We start from the raw sequence: 22,463 nt of genomic DNA on the forward strand, positions 1-22,463 counted from the left end.
GGTGATGTGGAAGAGAAGGCCTGATGACCTTAACTACGCCAGAATAAATAAATAAACACCTATATATGTATACAGTATATATACATACAAATTAAAACACATTTGAAAGTAAGGCACATGATGAAATGTTTTCTTTCGTTGCCTGATCTGCAGTTGTTTTAAATTGAGTTAATCCTTTCAGGCATTTGACTAAGAAGTTCATTAATTCATGTAAGTGACACTATGTAAAGATTCATCTTTATGGACGAGGAAAGTTTATTAAAGGTAATTCGTTTTGGTTGTCTATAGTTGAGTTTCTGAGATTTCGGAAAAGTCTAACAACCAGTTTAATTAAAAAAAGAAGCAAAAGGGACAACCTGGGCAACTTCGGATGCTTTCAGCTAGTTTAAATTATGAACAGACTAGTGACTTGTGCAGCAAATGCTGCAAACTAAATTCATTAGACGTTCAAATAATTCCTCCCCCCCCCCCCCAGATTTATTTTCAATGAATACCAGACATTTTGAAAGTTATTTGCTTCCATAATAATAAACATACTTCCTCTGAATGTTTTTTATGCCAGATACTTTTTCTTGAATCTATCCACCTTCATTTTTTAGTTTCAACGTGAAAACCCAAGTAACAATGTCAGGACGATCATTGGATTTTTCATGTGGGAGTAAAGCAATAGCTATTTCAGGTCATTGTGGATTGTAGGTGAAAGTTAAAAAAAGTCAGGTTTGCTATGCTTTCGAACAATAGACATAGCATCTTGGTATAGCTGCTACATGTAGAACTTGAAATGTAGAGGGTAAAATCATTTTATCCTGCTAAGAGATCTTGCTGAAATGATTGGGAGACTACAAAATTTTCTAGGCCTCTTATTTTATCAGAAAGTAATACCTTTTGGTCTTTCCTTGGGAACTGTAATTTTTGCGCTCTCTCGAGCCAGTACTGAAGAGAATGACGCATATAAATATCTACACCACACCGCCATTAAGTATATGCAAAAGACCCAACCCAACTTGATTAATAACTATAAAAATATTTTATTTTTAATAACAATATTTTTATCTTACATATGTTTTGTAGTTATATACTATATAGCCACCACTCAGTAAATTATAGAAATGAAGATCTAATTTAAGATATTCTGTACATCTACTTATATAACCACAAAACTTTTCACTTTCATACCATCAATATATCATTAATATGTATAATTAATGAAAAATAGTAAGTCACATCATGACATTAACTATAATAATATTTAATTTCTAATGGTAATAATGTCATCAAACCACTTCAAGGTTTGTAGATTTTAATATCCAATACACAGCTGTACTCAGAACATTACACACGCAGAATCAGACCTGTAAATTACTTTTAGTAAGTCTTGAAGTTTTTAATAACCAATAATTGAATTTGAGCTCTAAATGTGTCTGCAATCCTGCAGGTCATGGCATTGGGAAGAATCCAAGGGAAAAAGAGGGGATGTCCACTTTCAGACAATATTCATATTTCCATTCGCCTATATACTTCATATGAAGTGTATTCATCTACACTTAGAAAAGGGGAAGTAAGTTCTCAGTTACCGACTAACTGCTGGTTAAATATTCCTTGTACAGGAAAAGAAAGGGGCATTTCCATGTCGAACAGTGAAAGAAGGAGGTCATACAATCAGGTTTTCATTTTTCCTTGCTATTGGATTGAATATTATAGCATTTGAAATCACAATCCATTGTTCACAATAATCACTAATAAATTTAGCTTCAACAAAGGAATTATTATTATTCATGTTAGTTTTACTAGAACTGAAGTGCAAAGATGTTTGACTCTGTATCAGAATCTCTTTGTACCAATACAAAAAAGAGAAAGAGGTTTAGATGTGTTAATGATGTTTTTAAAAAGTTAAGAGCCCAAAGTTTTGAAACCGGTAAAGAATGTAACTGCAGAAACAAATGTTTTAAAAAACTACAAGTCTTTGATATTCAGAAAATAATATATGGCTTTAATGCACTGGCTGATTGGAATGCACAAAGTTTCACCTTGCTGGCCTCATCACTGTTCAACTAATATCACGAAGAAGGAGCAGGAAGAATGAAGATGATGCTGAAGACAGAAGAACTGGTGATTTTGTTGTGTGTCAGAAAGCCTTCTTATCTCTCCATGGAATAACGAAGAAGACACTAACAAACAATTCAGCATTCTTTGAAATTTTCTGGATTAACAACTACTGATGGCAGGGCAAAATATGGAAATCGTCCTCACAAACTATCCACAGATACACATGACAAAGTCATTGAGCATATTAAATCTTTCAAAGGTCGTTGAAGTCATTACTCAATGGAGAAAACTTCTAAAATTTATCTTCATGAAACCCTCAACATAAAGAGAATGTATGAAATGTATTGTGAGATGTACGCCTATAATGAACATTCTGAGAGTTATGAAACTTACAGAACTATTCTCCACTGAGTTCAACATATCATTTGGGTATCCAAGATGTGACACATGCAGTACTTGCGATGAATTTGCAGTCAAGTTAAAGGGATTAAGTACTGAGCTGTTAAAGCTTCCCATAAGAAATACAACCAGGAAGAATGAGATTGAACAGGAAATAAAGCATTTAGAAATTCAAAAGAAAGTACCCTACATCTTGCAAAGGCACAAACATTTTATCAGCGTAAGACTAAATCTAAAAACAGGTGCAGGAAATCAGAAGAAGTTTAGAGCTTAGTGATGGACTACCAGAAGAATCTGCCAACACCAAACATCTCATCAAACATTGTATATTATAAGTGCCAATTATCTTTTTATTCATTTAATGTGCACCAATTGTCTGATTTTAAATCAGTTTTCTGTACATACACAAAAAAAAAGAACTGGAAAAAGTGGTGCTAATGAAGTAATTTCATTCTTGGTTCACTATTGCGAATTTGAATTATCTTCTAATGTTCGCCACCTAGAACTATTCTGTGACTGCTGTAGTGGTCAAAACAAGAATTATACAGTAGTGAGATATCTCCATTACATGGTGCATGAGAAGAAGAGGTTCAGTTCAATTCATATCACATCTCCTATTCGGGGACATTGTTACATGGAATGCGACAAGAATATGGGACTTGTAAACACAGTATCAAAAACTGAAATTTCTGACGACTGGAATAATATAATCAGATGTGCCAGAACCAAGCCCACATCGTTTCAAGTCAATGAAGTCGATAATTCCATGATTCGAGAATGGACTACATTCTTTGAATAATTTTACCTGAAGGAATGTCCATTCCAATTCAGGTCAGTGAGGGAACTGCGAATAGAAGGGAAGCATCCAAGAATGGTGATTCATAGGGATATTTACAACAGTGCCTGGTACTCTTCTGTGATTCGACCTCCACTTAGAAAACGGCCAGTGAATGCAGATTTATTGAATGGAAAATTTTTGTATCAAGACAGAGCATATGAGGTTTTTATTTACTTGGTTATTTAACGATGTTGTGTCAACTGCTAAGTTTTTAGCGTCGATGGAATTGGTGATAGTGAGATGATATTTGGCGATATGAGGCCGAGGATTCGCCATAGATTACCTGATATTTGCCTTACGATTGGGGAAAACCTCGGAAAAAACCCAACCAAGTAATCAGCTCAAGCAGGAATCGAACCCATTCCAGAGCGCAATTCCAGATCGACAGGCAAGCGCCTAAAGCCTTGGTTTTTCTGAACTGACGCATGCGATGTGCGAGACGGGCATGTAAAGGTGGGATTATATTTTTACAAAATTAATTTTATGTAGGCCTAATTACTAATTTATTATATTACTAATATAATATTATACTGTATTATTTTAGGGAAATTGCCAATATCACAAGAGAAGTGGCAGGATTTGCAAGAATTAAAGGTGTTATGTGGACCAAATGCTTAAAAATTCTACTCAGAGCTAAATGGCTGTGCATGAATGGAAACAAACTGAAAGAGAACCACATACCCATGTTATGAAGTGCTAATTTTATATTTAATTTTGTCTATTGATTTTATAGTAAACTAACATTTTGCTCTTTTTCTATGGTATTTTTAATGCCATTATAGGAGTAGGACCCCTTTATTCACTTTTTTAGTTGCCAGGGCCCCATTTTTCCCCCGAAATGAGGTTACATCAAAACAGATTTTTAATTACTGTAGTCATAATACTCCAGTGTTGTGCATCACACGTTGTATACTGGTAAAATATATAACAATAAATGTCACAAAATAAAATGGAGGTATCAGTCAGTACTATTTTCGGAATGATAGAGTTTCAAATTTTAAAATTGATTTCCTGAAAATTGTTTAAAAGTGGACATCCCCCCATTTTCCCCCCCGGATTCTTCTTGGTTAATAGCCTATCGTTTATTGTAATGTGTGTTTTGTTTTATTCTGAAATGCAATTAGTTCTCAAAACTGAGGAAAGATGGATTTTGGAAAATAGGAAAATTATATAGGAAAACTAAGGGTTCACTGAAAGTTACTATTTTTCTGAAAATCCTTGGATGCCAAGCTTCAAAATGACGGGCCATTCATTAAAATCCATTCAGCCGTTTTCCCATAATTTCCATTACCAATTCAAATTATATATATATATATAGATAACAGCAGAACAGGGTTAGATTCATTGTAAAGGTGTGTAAGAGAAAACAGTAAGTGGAATCGTGAAGATAATATGATACTCTGCATAAATTGTCACAGTTATGTTCACAGTATCGAAAGTTTACAAAGTTACTAGCTTGTAAAGTATTATAATAGAATTTGCGCACTAATATGCAAACAATGGCAGCAGTTGCTCTTTTGGGCATGGAAGCAGACCATGATTGTAGTTGAAAATCTGTGCAGTGTAAACTTTGTTCGTACAAATGGCATGCAAATATGAAAAAGTCTTAATAACAGCAGCATAGCTGGACTACCATATTTACCTGAATATAAGCCACACTTTTTTGATTGCATTAAAATGATTAAATATGCCTGCGGCTTAAAATCAAGTATAAGAGTTCAAGCTATAAATGCAGGTCTATATAAATAAAATTAACCTAAAAATATCCTCTGATTGAGGTTCTGGCTGATATCTACATCTATTATCAGGCAGTATCTCACTTGACGATATGTGTCAGAGGAAGAACAATTGTTTGTATGCATCTGAAGTCTGATTAGTGTAATATGTAGCTAGTCAGTGATGTATACAATGGAGGGGGAAAGGAACTGGCCACCCTACCCCATTATCTCCTGGCCTAGTTGCATCATAAGTGGTGCCTTCTTGGTATTACTTGTGAGGTTCAGACCTGTCATCGGACAGTTGACTTAAACAACAACAACAACCTAAAAATTCAGATGTGATTTATATTCGGATAAATACACTATATTAGAAAACCTGAGGGAATAAGGTAAAACTTTGATATAGTTAGGTAGCCGAGGGACCAAGCAAACCAATTTGTCTATAAACTAATTTCAGACACTTTTAGTGACTTACATAATGTGGCTTGAACTGAAGTAGAGGTGGGTCTCAATGTCTGAGATTTCATTTTTGTCACTTTTATCATATGTTCTTTCTATATACCTATCTATTCAACTGCACATCTTGAAATTTCATTCATTTTTACTGATGTGTTTCTGTTCCAGGTTGGTTTCTTTCCAAAGGAATATGTCCGCGAGATAACTGATTCATGTAACTTTCATTTTGACTGAAGTGTATCGATCATCCATGTATCATTCATTGCCATGTTATCACGTTATTTTGGCTGCCTGCAGTAGACTGTGATATATCAAGAGCAGGTGAATTTGTCACAAGCATAAATACATACTAGTAACAGGTAATCTTGTATCCAGGTACAGTAAAACAAAGGCAGTCCCAGTTAACTAAACAGGACTTACCTTGGCTCAAATGGTTTGATATTTTATTTGTAGGGTTACCTTAAGTCTGAGTATTGAATATTGTTCGTGTTCAGTGTGCATATTTTGTGACTGACAGTGGATTGGTATTGTTTTACTTACATATGTCATTGGTTTCCAACCATTATGTATTTATTCCACTATAGTATTATCCCAGTGCTTTGTTTCTCAGTGTTTGGATTCCTGTGGGAAGAAGAATTTCTGTAAGTTGGCAGAATTGTAAGAATTTCTTCATTGTTTCAACCTGTAGATACTGTAGTGCATCAGCAGGAAATAACCAGTAGAGCATTTTGTACCTGAAACTAGGCACTATAGATGTACGATATAAACAGTTTAAAATTTTGATTACAGCATTAATCAGTCCGGAAAATCTATCACCTTTGGCTAGATTTGAGTTTATCTTACTTCAATCCATACACAAACGTAGTGACCTTTAGATCACAACAAAGGGTGATAAGCAATCACAACTCTAGCATAAAATGTGATGTAAGAAGGGCCTACTCTTGTTAATTTCTTTCAATTCTTTTTCCACCCCCTCTGTATTTACTCATTTTGTCACAGTTTATTACACATAAAACCCAATGCCTCACTATAGTGTGTTCAAGTATTAGAAAATGGCTATTTTTCATGTTGTTTGCATATTTTAGAGAGAGAGGGGGAGGGGGAGAGAGAGAGAGAGTGTGTGTGTGTTTTTTTTTTCTCCAATGCAAACCCACTTCACTTGCGTGATTCGGGTTCCTCATACTGCGGATAGATGGCAGAACTGTGACCCATTTTCAAATTGCACACCACTTCGGCAGGGCACATTGTGCCTATTTTATAAATTGTATATGTGTTACTATGAATGTCAGAAATATGAATAAAGTTGACAGGGAATAGCGATTGTTGTCATAAACATTTTACATTTGGCAGATGTTAGAATTTTGAAGAAAAAGATTGGTGGTTTTCCAGCTGTCACTACGGAATATTGACAGGTTTATGCACATAATATATAGTATAGTTTGTACCCTTGACCACCACGACATACTTTGAGAGAAAACTATTTCAAGTAATGATATTTTTCTGGATGAGACTTCAGCAATGTCAAGTGATTTCTCATAATCATTTTCAACTTGATAATACTCTTTATTAGGAATGGATACAATAACACCAAGGATATTTCTTGGATCTGTGCATCCTCGTTCAATATCTGGAATGTTTATATGCTACTTAAGGAGAGAAAATTTTTTTAGATGATATTTTGATCATTTTCTTAGCTTGCGAAATAATTCCCTGTTGACAAGCATGAACTCCTATGGATTCTTTTTCACAGACAACGCAAGTTTTGTTTTATCCAGACCAATGGAAAATGTGGCATCAACCAAATCTTGTGATATTTCCTGTGACATGCTTTCATTTTCATTGTCATTCAGCTGCTCTACAAAAGCCTTTCTGCTGTCAGCTAGATTGTTGTCATCATTTACTGATTCCTGTACATTGTTGACCAAGTCGTCTGATTGTTCCTCAGATTGAATACTGTTTATTTTGTCTCAAGGAAAGGACTGTGTTTTAAGACCTCATTTTATCTGCAGCCAAACATTGCCTCATGTGGAGTCTGCTCAGTACTTCCGTGGATTGTTGTGTGCTTTTTGTAAACTGTACAAATCTAAGACCTTCTGACCACGCTGTTGTTTTGGTTTCATGTAGCCAAGTTATTAGAAGATTTTTTAACATATTGTTTGGCCCCTTTGAGAGAACCCTGACTGGCTATGGTGGGGCTTACCATACACCAATTTAACACCATCCCACAACTCTTATGGCTATGTGCATCAATCTCAGTTAAAGCGTAGTACAGTAACCATGGATTACGAAACCATGATTCAAAAGTAACCATGGTTAAAATGTAATTTCTTTGAACCATTCATAATTTCTGGTGACTTCACGTGGTTAGCTGACACCTCATTTAACCAGGATAAAGTCTGTGATGGTACACTGTTTCTACAAAGTGACGAAAGAAAAGCATCTGCAAAGATGATAGTCAACTTCTAAAAATGACTGTGCTTACTCCATTCTACTTCGAAACGAATATATCCTATATTTTTGTGTTGCATTTGTTTGCCTTTGGGTGCTGTTATGTTTCTGGGATGCTTTTCTGTGATTTTCAGTGCTGTTAAGGTAAAATATTACAAAATGGAAAATAAAAACCGAAAATTACTATAAACAATGTGAGTCTGAAGTATTGATAGACTTTATTACTAGATTTAAATATGTTATAATCTTTGGGCTGTCTGCTGAAACAATGGAGTGAGACCATAACAGACCACCAGACTTATTACGTGATAGGAAGAAGAAGAAGAAATATGTTATATTTAAAAAAATTGGAATATCCATAAAGGAAAAGGATGAAAAAGATTAATAGGAATGTGTGTGCAATCCAGGGCCTCATTTATAATAGGGAACTGTGCAGTATCCTAAGATGCAGCCATCCTAGCCACCAGTGTAGCTCAGTCGGCTAAGGTGTTTGCCTGCTGATCCAGAGTTGTGCTTGGGCACAGGTTCGATTCCCGCTTGGGCTGATTACCTGGTTGGGTTTTTCCGAGGTTTCCCCAATCATAAGGCAAATGTTAGGTATTCTGTGGCGAATCCTCGACCTCATCTTGCCAATATCATCTCACTATCACTAATCTCATCGATGCTAAATAATCGAGTAGTTGATGCAGCGTCATTAAATAACAAACTAAAAATAAAATCCATCCATAACCTCTCTTTGTTCAGTCTGCTACGGAAAAGGAGATACTCAAGTGTTCCCTCACAAAATACTGAAAATGTCAGTTGCATGGAATCGTAATGTAAGCAGATGATTCCTAAGAGAAATAGAACTATTTCTGGGTTATTCCAAGTGATCCATTTGTTGCAACAGAACTGACATAGTAAATTTTGATAACGAATCCCTCCTGAAATGTTCTGTCACCAAACTCCTCATAAGAATTTTCTTTTTCCACAAATAAAACTTCACACTCATCATTATCCCTATCAAAGTGTAATAATAGTCTCTGAAATAATCAGTTGTGAATCTGGCCGCCATTTTGTTTTAATAGGCCTACAATCACTTATTATCTACTTTAACTGCTCAAATATGGCCAGTTAGAAATTATCATGGTTAGCCTCCTGTTAAGTTCTATCAAGGTTGATGCATCGTAAAAATGTTTAACCAGGGCTGGCTCAGTTGCAATTTTAACTGGTGATTACACTAACCAACGTTGATACACGTGGCCATTAGAGATGATTTTTTATACTAAGCCTTGATACTTGAAATAAACATACAGAATATGCCACAACACGAAAAGCTGAAAGGTGTTCATCACTTAGAAAATGTTTGTAAGAAGAAGAAGAAGAAGAAGAAGAAGAAGAAGAAGAAATTGTTATATTTTAAAAAGTTGGAATATCCATAAAGGAAAAGGATGAAGAGGGGATATTCATGAAAAACTCTTAATATTTCTTATTATGTCTGTATGAAACCAGTAAATATCTCGGTGTAAGTTACCACACTTCTACTGTATTTGATGCAGTCAAGTGTATGGAAAAGTTAAAGAATAAACTAGATATCCTTGCATCAACTCCTCTAATACAACATCATCAGAAATATTCTGTGTTATGCAGCTACATCTGCCCTACTTTGATTTATCAGTTTCAGACAACTCCACTGAATAAAATACCAGCCAAATTTCTTTCTGATGCCGATGTTCTCATTAAAACCACATTGAAGGAAATACTCCAGCTTCCCACCGACACACCAGACAACATGCTTTACGCTGACAGAAAATACAAGGGTTTGGGACTATTTAAATCTAGCTGGGAAGCTTTTTTGCAACATATCAATGCAGCTCAGAGCTTACAACGATCCCAAAATATCCATGTAAACACTTGTCGCAACTTGTCTAATGAAATTGGGATTTGTTTAAATAAACTTGGACTTCAAAACATCTCTTCTGATTCACTTCAAGTGAAAAAACAGAGACAAGAGCTCAGGGAGCGAGCATTTCAATCTTGGTGCTCTTTAAATCAGAAAGGGAAAGGCGTCATCCTCTATAAGGAGTTTACTCCCGCCAATAAATGGATCCGACAACCTGATCGCCTCACTAGCAGTGAATGGAGACAAGCTCTTAAAATGACAGCTAATGTTTGTCCGCTGCGTGCTATACCAGGAAGATCCCGAGACAGAAACCACTGTCGTCGTTGCGTCAGTGAGATTGAAACTCTTGGCCACGTTTTGGGTGCCTGTCCTTTCAGCGAGACACTGCGGAACTCTAGACATCACAGAATCAGGTCCATGATTGCCGAAGCCTTGAGGAAGAAAGGTCTCACTGTGCACGAAGAAGTCCATGGCATCTCTCAAGAGGGATCCTGTCGGCAAATTGACATGCTTGCCATTCCACCGCCTACATTATCGACCCGACAGTCAGGTTCGAGGCACAGGAACAACAGCCCTCTGATGTCCACGCAGAAAAATGCAGAATTTATGAGGCCACAGTTCCATTCTATTTGGAGAAATATCACCTCACCTCCATTGAAGTAGTTGGGCTAATGGTTGGCGCTAGGGGCACAATACCTCGCCTCTTTGCCAGTTTCTGCAAGAAGTTCCAGCTGAACAATGACTTCATTCGTGATGTTTCCCTTGCCGCTATCAGAGGATCACTTGCCATTTTAAAATACCATCTGTACTTTGTTTCCTAAAAAGGGATACTTTTCCTCGAATGTCTAATCTGTTTGTTTACTATGCTTAGGCCTGTTACATGCATGCTATTATCTTTCTTGTACTTAATTTTCCCTTTTGTTCGTTCCCCTCATTTCTCTTTTGTGGTCTGTTTTTGTTTTCACTCAATATGTTTATTATGCTTTGTCCAATGAGGCAGTCCCGTCATTGGGAAAGCTGAAAGAGTATCTTTCAATGCATACTGTACTGCAGTGAACTTTTAATAACAACATATCGTAAAAAGATAAAATGATTAGAAAATCAAAGTCTCCAATTAATTACAGTAGTTGTCAAATCTACTCCAATACCTGCAATGCAACTAATTGTTTATCAGTCTCCTATTGAATATGAACTAGAAAAAGATGATGCTATTATTCAATAATGAAAAATTGTTCAGACTTCCATTTAGCAATTGGAGCTAAAATTTCATAGTTAACTTTAAATCTCAGGAAGCTTTTTCTCTAATATATGAAATTAAATAAAAGACCAATTTTCCAACAAGTAAATAAAATCTAACTCAAACTAATTCTACACAAGGAATGGAAATAGATCATTTTGAGGACCTGGTTGATGATACCAAGAAAAGCTTCGTAAAATAACAAATTAAAAAAATAAAAGGTACAAAGAAAGATTATCCTAAAATTGCTAGCAAAGAATGACTTCATATTTTTATCAATGGATCCCTACTGTCAATTCTGCAGAGTGACATTATGGTCTAAGACATCTTTTTTTTTACAATTCATTTTAATATATCAATATGCCTGGTAAATTATTAATAAGTATTTAATGAATTTCAATCTTAAGGCATATAAACTTGCAAATGTTTATTTGCTATTTAATAACAATATATGAACGTTTTCGCCGTTTAGGGCATCTTCAGATATAACAAAACATATTATCTGGACCTATGATAACATATTATGCAAATTACAAGGAAAATAGAGAACAATATATGTGGTACATGAACTTCATGAGCTTTATGTAGATATAACATGAAACAGGATGAATATTGAGATAATCTTTGAATTTGAACTTAGACTGGACGAATATTTTATTTTATACATATAGCTCATGTTACAATTAATATACAATGTTTAAAATTTGTCAATGATATTAATTTTAAAATGATGATAATAAAATATTTAAAGTAATCATGGCTGAAAGTTGTCATAAGTTACAAGATAGTATGCGTAGTTAATGTTCTTGTGTTTTGTAATTATTTCGCTTAGAAAGGCCGTTGGCATTTGAATGAATGTTGTTTGACGCTGATGACTACTTTACAATTGATATACAGTGATTAAATTAGTCAATGTTAAAATTTAATTTTATAATGAAGATAATAAAATATTTAGAGTAATCATGGCTGGGAATTGTCATAAGTTCAAATTAGTTTTCGTAGTTGATGTTGTGTGTTTTGTAATTGTTTCACTTAGAGGTCATTGACTTTGAAATGGCTACTCTGATGTGATGACATCCTATTACGTGTTCTCAGGTTTATTGAAGTATAAATGAAGAAGTTCTATAAATTTGTGTGTACTGGTGTTGATGTCTTCATTTATACTTCAATAAACCTGAGAACACGTAATAGGATGTCATCACATCAGAGTAGCCATTTCAAAGTCAATGACCTCTAAGTGAAACAATTACAAAACACACAACATCAACTACGAAAACTAATTTGAACTTATGACAATTCCCAGCCATGATTACTCTAAATATTTTATTATCTTCATTATAAAATTAAATTTTAACATTGACTAATTTAATCACTGTATATCAATTGTAAAGTAGTCATCAGCGTCAAATAACATTCATTCAAATGCCAACGGCCTTTCTAAGCGAAATAATTACAAAACACAAGAACATTAACTACGCATACTATCTTGTAACTTACGACAACTTTCAGCCATGATTACTTTAAATATTTTATTATCATCATTTTAAAATTAATATCATTGACAAATTTTAAACATTGTATATTAATTGTAACATGAGCTATATGTATAAAATAAAATATTCGTCCAGTCTAAGTTCAAATTCAAAGATTATCTCAATATTCATCCTGTTTCATGTTATATCTACATAAAGCTCATGAAGTTCATGTACCACATATATTGTTCTCTATTTTCCTTGTAATTTGCATAATATGTTATCATAGGTCCAGATAATATGTTTTGTTATATCTGAAGATGCCCTAAACGGCGAAAACGTTCATATATTGTTATTAAATAGCAAATAAACATTTGCAAGTTTATATGCCTTAAGATTGAAATTCATTAAATACTTATTAATACTAAGACATCTTGCCTACGACTCACGTTACGGAATGTGTGCTGGTTTGGTTCTCATGGGAAGAAATTTTCTCATGAAATTTCGGCCAGTGTTAGGACGGTGCCAACCCAGCATTGTGATGCTCTTGGGAAGCTACGATAGGTAGCTAAATCTATTACAAATGCCAGCTATAAAAGCTGGGAGGGGGGATCATTGTGCTAACCACATAGTACCTCCATTCTGGTTGGATGTTCGTCCACCTCTGCTTTGGCGTATGGGGTTGAGGCTAGCAGCCAGCTGGTCGGTTTTGGACCCTTAAAGGGCTGTAGCACCACAGATTATTATTATTATTATTATTATTATTATTATTATTATTATTATTCTTCCTACTGTCCAACTCACTTTTGTCCTTCATAAATCCTTGGGTTATGGAGCTACAAATTTTGATGGAGAAATTGAAGCTGTCTATTCCACATGTGAAAATCTGTTGTATCTGATCTCTTAGTTTTAACAAGCTGTTATATTCAGTGATTCTAAAGCAGCTATTACTGCTATAACAACCAATCTATCGCATCTGATGAAGCTTAACAAAAAGTTAGTTTAGGAGTGTCTCAATATACGTCGAAAAAATATAATTCCTGAGTATCCAAAGAAAAGTGCAGTTGCATCCTTTTGATTACTCACAGGGCATGACTGTGTGTCAAAAACTTGAACAAAATTGGAATTATTTCTTCACCACTTTGTCGATTGTGCAGCCTTCAGGAAGAAATGGATCAGAATCATCTTCAGTTATGTCCAGCCCTATCCTCTAAATCCAGTGTGTGTGTGAAATATTGGACAGCAAGAGAGTTAATGTCTTCATTGCTAAGAACTAAGCAGTAGTTAACATCATTATTTTATTTGAAAATTTTTATCCATTGTCAGACTATAATGCAGTTGGCACTCCAAAAATAATAAAAAATATCTAGCACAATTGAGGACTGTTTTTGCAAAACTTGCTAACTGCAAAATTTGCAAAATTGAAATTTTGATAGATTCGTTAACATAAGGCAGGCCTCTGCATGATGTTCAAAGCGTCTTAGTAAAATTGGGTTATTTCTCTTCATTGTAGTGTGTCAAAGTGTGATCGTTTTTTCAAAACTTGCTTTCTGCTATAAGTGACAGATTACTATAGTGTTTTGTCTCTCCTGTAAAATTTAGTTTTTTCAGTTAGCAAGTTTTGCAAAAACGGTCCTCAATTATTGTAAGCAACCTCATCTGCAGATTTGTCTTCAGTGGTCTTAACTGAACGAATTCAGTGAAATGATCTTGGTATAATAATGAGTATATAATCATCTTTATGAGACTGTATGTCAATTAAACCAGCTTGCCTCCTAAAATTTAACTCTGAGACAAATAGGCTTTACTGTAAGTCCTTTTTTGGTGTGTTGTATTTAATTTGACACAGTTTGCATAAGTTTAAATACAGCATGACAACTTCATATGTGACATTTTTGTACTTAAGCTAAAGCTCATTTAGTATCCACCTTCTACCGTGTCTGGTTTTCACATGAGCCTCATTGAGAATATCATGCATTTCTTCATTTAATTTGTCACTTTTTCCTACAGTAGTCCCCACCTGGAGATCCGAATGGGTGACTATTTTGACTCCAGATTATTTTACCATAGGACTAATCATTGAGATGCGTTTTAGGCATCTTTTTATACTATGGTAGCTACATCACTCATTCACAACCCCAGAGTGTCTGGAGGGCTCATCTGTCTTTGGTCTGTGGGTCCGTTGGACTAGTTTTAAGGATTCTTGAAGTTCTAAAACCTTTCCACATTTCGCCATTTATGGGATGCTATATTCTGTGACAGGATAGCATATGAAAATGGCATTTCCTCCATTTCTGGTAAAACAGTTATAACACCGTGACTCGGTCCCCAGAGCCTCATTTGTAAAAAAAAAAAAAAAAAAAACACACACGAGAAGGTAAGGATGGGATTTGGATGGTAGTGGTTATATCACATCACTATCCTTTGGAATCCATTTTCTTCCCATTCTATAAAACAAATCATCCACAACAAATGTAATTTAATCCAGAAAAATTAAATAGAGGACAAAATTAAAGACAAATCGTGGGAAATAATATTAATAAATCCTGAAGAAATTTCACAAGCACCACGAAAATCTGTTGTTGCTTTGTTTAGATTGGTGACAGACCATGACTGTTATCAAGCAAGCCTCTCTACATAGAATAAGAGTATTCATTACACGTTCATGTTTCTTGTGCAACGCTAATGAAGAAATGAATATGGAAAACTTGAAAGATGTGCAAGTGTACAGAAAGAAGATACCTTAACAATTAACTTAGTTACATCATCAATAACGAGCACATCAAAATATCTCAAAGGTTTGTAGTCACTCAACTGCTTCCCTGTTGTTTCCTCTTTGACTTTCCAAACTTCATTGATTAAGACATCATATTGTTGTCTTCTATCTAGCTTTTCACTAACTGGTCAAATATGAAATTAAATTGCTCACGAGACACACTATTATCCCCTGATGCTGCCACCATGTTCTACAAAACAACTGAAAACACGCACATGAGGTGTATGAATATGTTGTGCACAAATGATTACCAGCACACACAACACCAGTGACGTGCAGTCCACCCAAGCAACCCAAGCATGGCTTGAGCAGCACTGATTGATTATAAGAATCGCGATATCTATGTAAATCCATGATTAAACTTTGTTTATTTAATCATAAAGTCCTGAAACGTTTCTAAATACGTTTTGTTAATTGTAAGTCGCGTGATGGGGCATATACAATGCACATACTGCTGTCCTGAGCTGGCACCAGCGTGCCAGCAGTGCTGAATGCAGGTTAGCATGGAAGTTGCCATAACAACCCACGTCATCATAACTTCTAACCAATGAGGGACGCCTCACGAGACTATAGTAGATGCATAATATATTATACCCCAAGCAGCCGGTAGCCTGCCTGGGCTGGCTATGTGCGCAAAGTCGAATGAATGTAAAACGTACTGTTTCTCTTGTGTTTATTTGTACCGGTACCTTGTAGTTACATTGTGTACATGTATATAAGTGCAATAAAAAGTTTTGATTATGTCTGGTGATAATAATAATAATTTAATTCAGCAACAAAAGCTAAATACAGTAATTTAACTAAAACAATATGGGATCATGATGTTGCTAATGCACATATTCATGCTTTTAACGCACTCGCAACTTTTGGAACTGTGCATATTGAAACTGAGCTAAGTGACCAAACACAGCAAAGTATTATTCTACATAATGAAAAGATAACACGCAATAAAGACATTCTGAAAAGGCTTATGAACGCCGTTTGTTTACTTGCAAAACTGGAACTTTCATTTAGAGGAAACGGTAAGTCGAAAATGTCCAACAACCGCAGTAATTATTTAGAACTTTTGGACTACACCACCCAGTACGACCCTCTTCTAAAAAATCATTTGGAGACATCTACAGTATTCAAAGGTGTATCAAATCGTATTCAAAATGATTTAATTGAATCTGTTGCCAGTGCACTTAATAAGGAAATTAAACAGCAATTACAGAAATCTGATTTTTTTTGCCATATTACTAATGATGAGACAACTGACATCTCGAATAAATCACAATTTTCTCTCGTTTATTGATATATGATTGAAGGAAGGGTGGTAGAGCGATTTGTGTGCTTCCGTGATGTGAGGACAAAACAGCGGCAGCACATTCCGATCTTATTTTTAAGAGATATTCAAGACTTTTCAAACTGCAGTAAGAAATTTGTCGCACAGAGCTACGATGGAAGTGCAGTGATGGCCTCTTCATTACATGGTGTCAAGTTAACACTAAGGTGCCTTTTCCACAAGCTCTCTTTGTTCACTGCTATGCACACTGTTTAAATTTAGCACTGTCCCAAAGTGCTTTAAGTATTCCTGATTGCTGTATATTTTTTGCTACTCTTTCTGGGCTTGCAGCATTTTTCTCCAAATCATCAAAGCGCACAAAATTTCTTGATGAATTTCTGGTCAATGATGATTATTACCGCATGTTTCCCCAACAAGATGGAATAACTCGTCACGACTTACCAATACTTAGAGTAGTCTTTTATAATAGTATTTTTAATTTTAGGCACTAGTTGCAGTAGGCCTAATCTTATAGATTTTGTAAAAAAAAAATGGGTACCAAATACCAACGTATTTTTATAATTAGTAATGTTATAAGTATTTGAGTCAAATATAAATAGTAAGAAGGAAAAGAAAACTTACCTATGCGGCTGCTTGGGTAATCTGTTGGGCCACTGCATGTGACTGCATAACACCAGTGTGTGTCAACATTTTCCATTACATTGTGCTTGTCATCGTTCACCAGTAATTGTTGTAAAAACAATTTCCTGTACCATAAATTTCTGACATTCACCAAAAGTACTTGGATAATGCCAACAATTATTGTGGACTATCGATATTTTTTAGCCATATTTCCGGCATTCACAATAACATGTATAGTAGATAATTATGTAGTTGTAGCACAGTCTAGTACATACAGTCACGAAGCTTGAGTTGATGAGGGTACTAGAAACAATAGACTATGTTGATACTGTTTCACATTGTATGTGATGAGGTGATAGTAGCGATCCTAGTGGTTAGCAACTATAATATCTATGGATGCATATTCCCCATGTATTAGCTTCGTGACTGTATATACTAGACTGTGGTAGTAGGCTCAAGAAATAAATGACAGATGATTGAGCTTATAAAGTATGACAGCATTTAAGTTTCTAAATTTTGGTATTTTTATGGGCTTACTAGATGTTTAAAATAAAAGTCTCAGTCCACACCTGTGGAGTAACAGTCAGCGCGTCTGGCTGCGAAACCAGGTGGCCCGGGTTCGAATCCCAGTTGGGGCAAGTTATCTGGTTGAGGTATTTTCCGGGGTTTTCCCTCAACTCAGTACGAGCAAATGCTGGGTAACCTTCGGTGTTGGACCTCTGACTCATTTCACCGGCATTGTCACCTTCATATCATTCAGACGCTAAATAACCTAGATTTTGATACAGCGTCATAAAATAACCCAATAAAATAAAATAAAATAAAAGTCACAACCACCTACCACTTTTGAAAGCTGGCATCTCTGTCAGTTAAGTAGTCATGGACTTTGTGCTTCTCGTTCCCGAGACTTAAGTGTCTGTGATTTTTATCTATGGGAAAATTTAAAGCAGAAAGTGTATAGAAACAATCCATGTACTCTTAAAACTCTGGAAAAATAAATCATACAGTGATAAGTGAAATTATAGAAAATGAGCTGCATTGGGTATATGAAAATCTTGTACGAAAATGTGATGTTTGCATTCAGAAAGGTGAAAATCATTTTCAACAGCTGCTTTGTTAAAAGTTAAGATCTACATAATTTCAACAATATTACATACTTAGTTACTTTATTGAAGTATACATTACACTTTAAAACTCCATGCATTTACTTTTTTTCAATATACCCACTCTGCTGGCCTGCTGTTGTGTCTATGTCCTCTTGTACCAGGCCAGGCAGCTCGGATCTTGCAAGCACTCACCCACATTGCAACTTGTTAAAATGCTGGCAAAATTTAAATGGTCCTCTCTAACAACGATTTAATCCTCTCTTGGCGGTTGGGAACCATTATTGTAGATTGTTGCATCCAATTGCCATATTTAACGTAATTTAAATTGATAAATAATCTTAACGAAAGTCCAAGAAGAAATGTGTTCACATGTCGTACGTTGGAAATGTTTTGATATGCTACGTGATATGTACTTTAATTGTAAGTAACATTGAAGTGTTTAAATATATGTATGTGCCAGTCAAGAATTGGGAAGATCTAAGAATGTGCTATTTTTGAAGATAGTTTCCTAGGATTCTTGCATTTTTCTGTAGTTCAGTCAAGTTCATTGTTCTGAAATGTATCCAGAGTTCAAATATTTACAAAATGGTTATAAGAAAGATTTACTATAATTTTACAAGGTTTGCTCACTCGTTAAAAATGTTTAGTGTAAATCATAAGTACTGATGACTTAGAACCCAAGAGACTGACTAGTATAGTATATGGCAAAAGTGACTTGTCCTGTATGATATAATATGGCTAAAAATACTGGTAGTAGCTTTTCTTCCGTGTTAAGAGGCGGTAAATGAATATAGAGTGGAATAAATAGATCTTTAATATGTAATTTCACACTACAATACAGAATGTGAGAAGAAGTGTTGATAGAGCCTGAATATGTACTTACATATTATATAAAAACAAATGCTGAGACATGCATGCAGATTACCAAACAGTTTACCTTACTATAATAGTTTTGCAAATGGTGAGCAACACCTACATTACACGAAATTGTTGCAGCAAACTTACAAAGGTACTATAGAATTGGGTCGTAACAAGGGCTTGGAAGTTAATGCATTTGCGTAATTTTTCCTGCAGGGTCTGATTATATGCTTACACATCTATACGAATTATCAGTTTTTGAGTTTAAGCATGGTTTTACGTTGCATAGTGCATATTTTCGTCATTTTTGTAAATCCATAATATTTTTCAATACTTTAAGACCTATTTGGCATTTTTACAATATTTATAAGATTTCTCTTGATGAAGCAAAAAACAGGGAGCTGCATTGGAAGTATAATTTGTGAATCAGTGTGATGAAATATGAACACTCAAATATCACGTGCTTGGTTGCTGACTTGCATGCCTAAATGAAGAAAAATTTTGTTAAATGCCCATTGCAGAGTTCAGTTATTTAGGTAGATCATGTTATCTAATATTCCACTTCTACCATTGTTAACCTGATGGGAAATGTGGCTCGATGCAGCCTTATATTTTGCTGAGCATTTACAAGCAGTTAAAGAGGTGGTTAATTCATTGGACTCAGTGATGACACATCTATTGAGACAGCTCATATTATACTGACAAATGGAAGGGAATTTCGTGTTTATATCTACTCATATTTTCGGTTTACCAAAAGCAGTCACGTCACTAGAAACTGTTGGCACACTCTTACATATCACCAGTCACTTTTAAAGAAATAAAATCTAATCTGAATTCTGGTTCTGATAGTGTTGGGAAAAAAGGAAAGGAAAACGTAACTAACATTATTTAATAAAATTGTTGTTTTCAAGAGCTGTGCGATATTTGAGACATTCTCGAAGGAAAATCTTTCATTGCACCAAAAGATTTATCTCTCTCTGCAGAAAAATTAACATTATTTAAATATGTCCAAATAACCTTGTATGGTGTGGAAAGAAATTTTCATGATACAAAAGAATCTTTGGAGACAAAAGACACAGTTCCTCAACTGAAAACCTCAGCCACACATTGATTGTGAACTGCAACTCTTTGGTGATTTTAGACAATGGAATCACCTCTGCTTCAATCTCTAAGGAATAATGTAAGTTCATACTCTTTGGTATTTGTACTGTTAGAAAAAACGTAATTTGTCTTCATTTGTGCATATTTATTAGCATATTTTACACTTTTTAACTGCATATTTGCATGCATATTTAGTAGTTCTTTAGGGCATGAACTTCCGCACCCTAGTCATAACCAGAGATAGGGTGCACATTCCATAAATAATAATTGTAAATCTTTGAAATTAATTAAAATTATATTTTTTATTTCAATTATATTATATTTTATAATAGCTACTGTTAGAACATAAATATGTAGGTTGCTAGAACCTGACTACTTAGTAAAAAGAAATTAAGATATTTCTTTTGGCTTAAGGATGCTCTAAGGGCACTGTGAATCAAGAAAGTATGGGAAATCTGCTTTTGTCATGCACTATGAAGGGCAGCTTCTTCGTCTGACACTCGAGAATATCTTATAAGTGAAAATATCACTTTTAAATTATAAGACATTGCTAATACTCACACATTGCAGAAACAGAAAAGAGTAAGTTTGTCAAATATATGTAAGCATCAAGTACTAAAATAGTGATTGTTCTTTTTTCAGTGACTACTGTATCACAAAATACCATTTCTTCTAACAATTCTTAACTTTAAATGCAAACTTTTTTTTCTAATGGCGAGTATTTGACTGTTCCATCATTCACCCATATCAAGCCAGTTACTGACAGAGTCGTTGTTCAGGATGTGCCATAGGATGCTGGTCTACACTACACCTGCAATGAGATGATGATGGAGATTTCTTGGGATGCCACAGGGGAACCGGAGCTTCCAGAGAAAATCCCTGTGTTATCTAGACCTCATGTTTGTCCAACATATGTTATATATTGGGAGTATACCAGGAATCGAACTCAATCGACGGCATTATGAGTCTAAAAATACGCACTCAGAATATAGCATGTTCATTGACAATAGCTCCTTGTCTTTGATGACTCATTTATTACCCCATAGCTAACTGCTCGCTTGACAGCACAATTTCATATCCAGTCAGTCATAACTGGCATTTTATCAGCAGGAAACCTTTGTTTTATGTATGTCCCAGAATTTCATATGTAACATGTATTTTGTATATAAATCCAGACTCTGCTCATTGATTTGTAAGTTATTTCATTCATCACACAACTCACTTTAGATTTATTTTATATGAAAATATTGTCTACTTCTCTTAAAGATCTTTTATTCAGCTATATATTTCGTCCGTACAATCCACAATAAAAAGCATTATAGTTTTCCTCATGTCACAGATGATAGCATGAACAGATGATTTGACAAAATTACTGAGTGTTTCATACTATTTATCTGATGATTATCATTGTAATAAAAAAAATGTCACGAAGTTGACACATACTTCCTCGTACATTTTACATATTTTGTAACAAACAATTGCGTTCTTTTATCATGTTGCGATTTATTTTCTTGAACTGTCATTCAAAACACATACATAAATCATCATTAATCTTTCAAGGATATACATGTATTAAATAATGTAATATGCACGCAAATAAGAAATGAACTATCCTTTTCTGAATTTCACATATAAAACATTCTGCTAATCCCTAAAGTAATTTCGTCCTCACCGCCTTTAAATTATATGGCTTAAATAGACTACATGAAATTGATTTTGCACAAATTTATACTCCCTCCATCCCAAAATAATAATCACATTTCTTGAACTAGTAATTTATTGGTACAGAACAAATGCAGAATGAATATGCTTACACCACTAATCAAAAACAACAACAAGATGCTATTGGCAGTTCTTCGGAACACCTACTCAATCAACACAGTCTAAAGCAGCATGAACTTTAATAACAATGTTGGAGTTGCATTGAAGATATGAAGGCATACATTTCTGTCATTGTCTTCTCTGTTTCCCCATGTGAAGCAGTTTCTAGCAATTTTTTCCATGAACCTTCATCCATTCAATCATGACTTGTTGCCAGGTCAGGAAAATGTTATTCAGTTTCTTAGCAGAAAGGTCCTCGAAGGCTTTATAACAGCAGTAACAAGTTCATCTGCTGTGGATGGGACCGCTTGATGTTGGATAGACTATATGGCACAGAAGCCGAGATCAAGGACGTTCATATCTGGGTTGTTTGAAGGCTAATACAGGTGTATGGTTAGG

General features: G+C 34.8%; 1 protein-coding gene across 5 annotated transcripts in view; it reads left to right on the forward strand.

The window, feature by feature from the left end:
- The window catches only part of Vav (Vav guanine nucleotide exchange factor), a 384,489-nt gene that overhangs the window by 315,879 nt on the left and 46,147 nt on the right, over positions 1 to 22,463 (forward strand). For 4 of the 5 annotated variants that reach the window (XM_069839772.1, XM_069839777.1, XM_069839773.1 and 1 more), the window contains one exon: positions 5,626 to 6,594. In XM_069839772.1, coding sequence (XP_069695873.1) covers positions 5,626 to 5,691 — 66 coding nt within the window. In that variant the 3' untranslated portion in view covers positions 5,692 to 6,594. Of the gene's footprint in view, positions 1 to 5,625; positions 6,595 to 22,463 lie in introns of those variants that run through there. The other variant, XR_011334865.1, reaches the window with a different exon arrangement.

Source organism: Periplaneta americana, chromosome 11, assembly GCF_040183065.1.
Source record: "Periplaneta americana isolate PAMFEO1 chromosome 11, P.americana_PAMFEO1_priV1, whole genome shotgun sequence".
Taxonomy (NCBI): Eukaryota; Metazoa; Arthropoda; class Insecta; order Blattodea; family Blattidae; genus Periplaneta; species Periplaneta americana.